Source organism: Trachymyrmex cornetzi, unplaced genomic scaffold (assembly GCF_001594075.2).
Source record: "Trachymyrmex cornetzi isolate Tcor2-1 unplaced genomic scaffold, Tcor1.1 scaffold1716, whole genome shotgun sequence".
NCBI classification, from domain to species: Eukaryota; Metazoa; Arthropoda; class Insecta; order Hymenoptera; family Formicidae; genus Trachymyrmex; species Trachymyrmex cornetzi.
The window spans coordinates 99,488-104,184 of record NW_017296328.1 but is presented as its reverse complement, the minus strand read 5'-3'; the positions used below and the strand labels follow the sequence as shown (position 1 = coordinate 104,184).

At 26.5% G+C, this 4,697-nt stretch overlaps 1 protein-coding gene across 2 annotated transcripts in view; it reads left to right on the top strand.

Moving 5' to 3' along the window:
- Positions 1-646: 646 nt before the first annotated feature.
- The window catches only part of LOC108759167 (paired box protein Pax-1), an 86,214-nt gene continuing 82,163 nt past the window's right edge, over positions 647-4,697 (top strand). The window contains exons 1-3 of one of the 2 annotated variants that reach the window (XM_018504480.1): positions 647-679; positions 925-1,120; positions 1,906-1,996. In XM_018504480.1, the coding sequence (XP_018359982.1) occupies positions 1,978-1,996 (19 nt within the window). In that variant the 5' untranslated portion in view covers positions 647-679; positions 925-1,120; positions 1,906-1,977. Of the gene's footprint in view, positions 680-924; positions 1,121-1,808; positions 1,997-4,697 lie in introns of those variants that run through there. The other variant, XM_018504481.1, reaches the window with a different exon arrangement.

Here is a 4,697-nt window from a genome sequence, read left to right as displayed (position 1 = left end):
TATATAATGACAGACTATATTAAACAATGAAAGATATTTTTTATCACTTTTTTCCATCTTAACTGAGAAGAAAGTTATAATTCAATTTAATGTTATTAGAACTCTACTTTTAAATTATAAAATTTTGTTATTTTTTTTTGTAGATGAAAACTTTTAATTTTAGAATTTTTGCTTTTATGAATATAAATTAATAAAAAAATGATTTTGTTGTAAAATTTCCTTGAAGACAATCAATTTAACTAAACAAAGAATGTAAAAACATTAAATTCTTGATTTATTCTTCTATAGCAGTTTCTTTATATTATATTTTATAGTATATTTTATTTGATGTTTCAAATAGAGAGCGCTAATGGTTTATACACGCGTGCTATTACGCATCAGTTTGACGAGCCAAATGCTTATGTTAGTACCAAACGAAATATGTGGCTAGAATCAGGTAGGCATAGTGAAGAGGCGTAAACCTTGTTTGCTCACAGTGCGCTGCTGTCAATGGTCCATGCGAATGAGACTCCGCCTCTTGACGTAGCCAGCCTCCTCCCTCAGCCCACCGACTTTATCGTTCAGTTGTGCTTAGTCGAGCGTGCGCACGAATGTTTATACGCACGTGTAAGTGAATGTGCTCTAAGCACACAAGAACGTTTTAGAATGCATTTTGTGTGATTACATCCACAGTCAATCGGTTAGTCAATCATTTGTAGCCTTTTCAAGCTGAATTCTACTCTTTCTTATATCGCTCTTTTTCTCTGATATTTCTTCTTCTATTAATTATTTTATATACACGTACAAATATATCATAGTGAACATATAATGCACACTAAACACAAAACTTAATTTATTTGTGAACGTTCTTTAAATTTAACTGATTCATTAAATACACATATAAGTAAACCACATTATTATAAGTACGAATGTGTGTATATGTAGAACGTTATACTAAGACGGCTGGGATTGTGTATACTCTAAGAGGGGTAGAGGGATTTTCTTATTTCTGCTCTGGTAAATCTGTCGCTCCAGTCAGTGAGGCAGCGAAGGGCAAGCTGCGCGCCGTTGACCGTCTCTCTGCTGCTTTTTTCGTCTACTCAGCTGCCAATACTACGATTTGTGGTACATAAGCAAGACGGTGCGGTATAACAGTTCGCGAATCTGTTTTTTTATGCTCGTGTATTTTGTTATATTTTTTATTACATATCATACATCATTATTATCACATATTCTGCACTTGCAGATTTGATAATATAAAAAAATTAGACCTATTTATCACAATGATTATTTCTATTTAACACAACGTATATATACACTCTGTAAGCTTCGTTGTAACTACTAAATTACCATGATTAGGATTTCCTTTGGATTTATCGTAAATACGATATTTATATTAAACATATATTTATTGAAATCTTTTTGATAACACGCTTTTTCATAAAATTACGTGGGCAGTTTAAAAAACATTTATTTGTAAGTTAGAAGATTTGAATAAGTATGCATATATCGTATGTTACATAGGATATATTTTTAACTGAGTTGGACATCAAATTTGTAAATAATAGTGTTACTTATATTACATACAGTATCAAAATTAATAATCGATTATATAAACACCTTTTCTCTTTCTTAATAAATATCTTCTTAATGTATATACAATTAATAAATAAGGATTTGTAATTTAGACAGAATTTGCAATTCTGTCCGAAATACGGAAATATTTTTTCATCATCAAACATTATTTATATGTTTTATAATACTTTTTACGTTGAATTGTTTGTAATGCATAAATTGTTTTTGTACATTATACGGATTGTGAACACTGTACATAAGACATTAAAATTGCATTTGAAAAAGTTTAACGACGATAGGATTACTAACGAAACTAACTTCTTTCTCTTGAGTGCATTTTGAAAACTACAGACGGAATATTACAACTCCAGAGCTATTGCCTTGTATGTAACCGACGGCTGCTGGATTACAATCGTCTTTCCAATGGATCCGATTATACCAGGTAAAAATAACTTAAATGATGTTACTAAAAATATTAAATTATGTTAATGTATATGTACAATATTTATGTAAATATATTATTATCACACGTATCAATATTTATCACGTATTTATTGCATTGGGATAAAAATGAAATAGCCAATCATTTGATTTAAAAGAATTCAATTTTTATAAATGTAAAAACGTCAGACAATATTTTAAAATATTTTTAATTAATATTCACTATTTTAAAAACAATTTTAAATATTAACTATATTGCATTATAGGAAACATAACAGTAAATCTTCTATATAAATAGCAATTCAGAATCTACAAAGATAAAACGGAAAAAATGAAAAGCATTGCTAAATTCTATTTTAATTTTTGTTTCTATTTCATTTACAAAATATTACATAATAAACATAAATTTTATTTATGATTATTATTGTTGATTGTGACAGTAGGGTGACTGTGACATCATGACATATTTGAACGAAAAACAAAGGAGGATGTTAAAAAGTCGATTTCTGCCCAAAAGAATGTAAATAAAGAAAATAATGTTTCTTTATAGATTTTGATCTCCTGTATATGATATAATTATTAAAAAGTTTGTAGCGTTTGGGGAACCCTTCAAAGATTGAGAAAGAACATGATGTATTTACCCAAATTTTAATATTCTTGTCTAATTTTCAAGGTGGTCTCCAAACATTACGAACTTTTTAATAATTTTATCATATCCAGGAAAACAAAATCTACAAAAAATACTATTCCTTTTACTTACATCTTTTCAAACAAAAATCTCCCCTTTTTAACATTCTCTTTTTGTTATTTTTACCAAGCAGACAAAAAGTAATATCTCGTTTGTATAGAAGAAATATTTATGGATTTGTAAAAAATTATAAGTGCGTTTGTAAACAAAATTTTTGTTTACAAACAAAGCTATCAAAAACTTCTGAAAGTTTGTATACTTATGTTTACAATTAATTTTTTAATAATAATTTCACTATTAACTAATTGTAAGTTCCTTGTTGTATTTAGAAATTATAAGTGATTAATTAAGAATAATCTGCAATAAAAGTTATATTAATATTTCTTTTTTGAATTTTAAATGAAAATTATTAATATCCTTCAACTTACTTATAAAAGTGATATCTAGAAAAAACCTACTTCTAATAATAAATATAATATAATAATAATTCAGACATTAAAAATTTTATCCCATTATTTAAATGAGCTCTACATTTTCATCAATATGTATTCTGTTTTATTTTTCCTAAAATTTAAAGGTAATAATAATCCTTAATCATTACACCATGAAACATTTTACAATATGAATACGAATAGTTGTTTTCGGTGTATTTTTGCGTGCTGATCACGATTCGTTGGCAAAAGTTGGCTATTCTGTCACAATTTTGAGAAAAATAACAAGAAAAAAGTAAAAAAACGACGATTTTTAGTTGGTATTCAACATGTTGCAACACCGGTAGTTAGTTTTTATACTTAATTTCATTAATGCCATTAAAGTATCAACTTTTAGCTTTAAAATTGCATTTTTGTTCATTTTGATATTTAATGATTTTTTTGTTTCCAAGCATAGTGAAAATATAGATAGTTCTTTTTCAAGTAATAGTATACGACAAATATTAATAATAGTATTTTAAAGAAACTAAATATTTATGAACATTTTGAAATGTTTATTAGATTGTTCTTTAATGGAACACTGATTATCGTTATTTATAATGTGGCTTTATATTTTGTCATAGTTTCCCCACATATTGTCACAATGATTATATAGGGTAATCGTGACAAATTATATATATACAGGTTAACAATTTTTTCATATTTAATTTAAATTGACTATATTATCTGATTAATTTGCATTAAAAATATAAGATTTCTATAACATTTACAAAAAATATTTTTCAAATTAACCAGTAACAAAGTTACTTAAGTTTAATTTAATTTATTTTTTGCCATAATTATCTACGTTTCTACTTTAAAAATATAATTATTTGATTATTTAGAGAAACCGATTATTCTTCTTTCTTCCTTTATTGATTAATAGAGGAAGGTTACCGATACCGACATACCACTTTGTTTTTAGACAATATTTCTTAAACAAAAGGTAAAAATACAACTTCGAAAACATAAATACAAAGTAAAAAGTATCTTCTATCAGATAGTATAAGCAATTTTTATAATACTGTTAGCAATTTTGCAATAATTAAGTTTTTCGTAAGTTATGCAAAAATGAGCATCTGACAAAATTTGCTCCAAAACTGACACAGTAGGCAGTAATGCTATGTATTCCTATTCTTTTTCTTTTACAAGAATTATCTCTGCAAGGTACCTACAAGTGAATATATATAAAATTTTTCAGAATCATTTTACTTCGTTATAAAACATTTTTATTGAATTATATGCATATTTATTTTATGCTGTTCTGCAAGATGCAAATATGTAACGCGATAGTTTTTCTAGAGTTGTTCCATATATGCACGATTGTTTTCAGCTCCAATAGACTTATTTGACACTATAAAGCAACATTATAAAGATTAAGTTAGCTCATGATCTGTTTTACGGACAGGTGTGTCGGTTTACATTGCACCCCAATTTTAAATTAAAAATCGTATTATGAAAAGACCAAGAGAAAAAATAATATAAATAAAACTTATTTCGGAAACTACAAGTATTTAAAATGACGTAATATTATCAATAATATA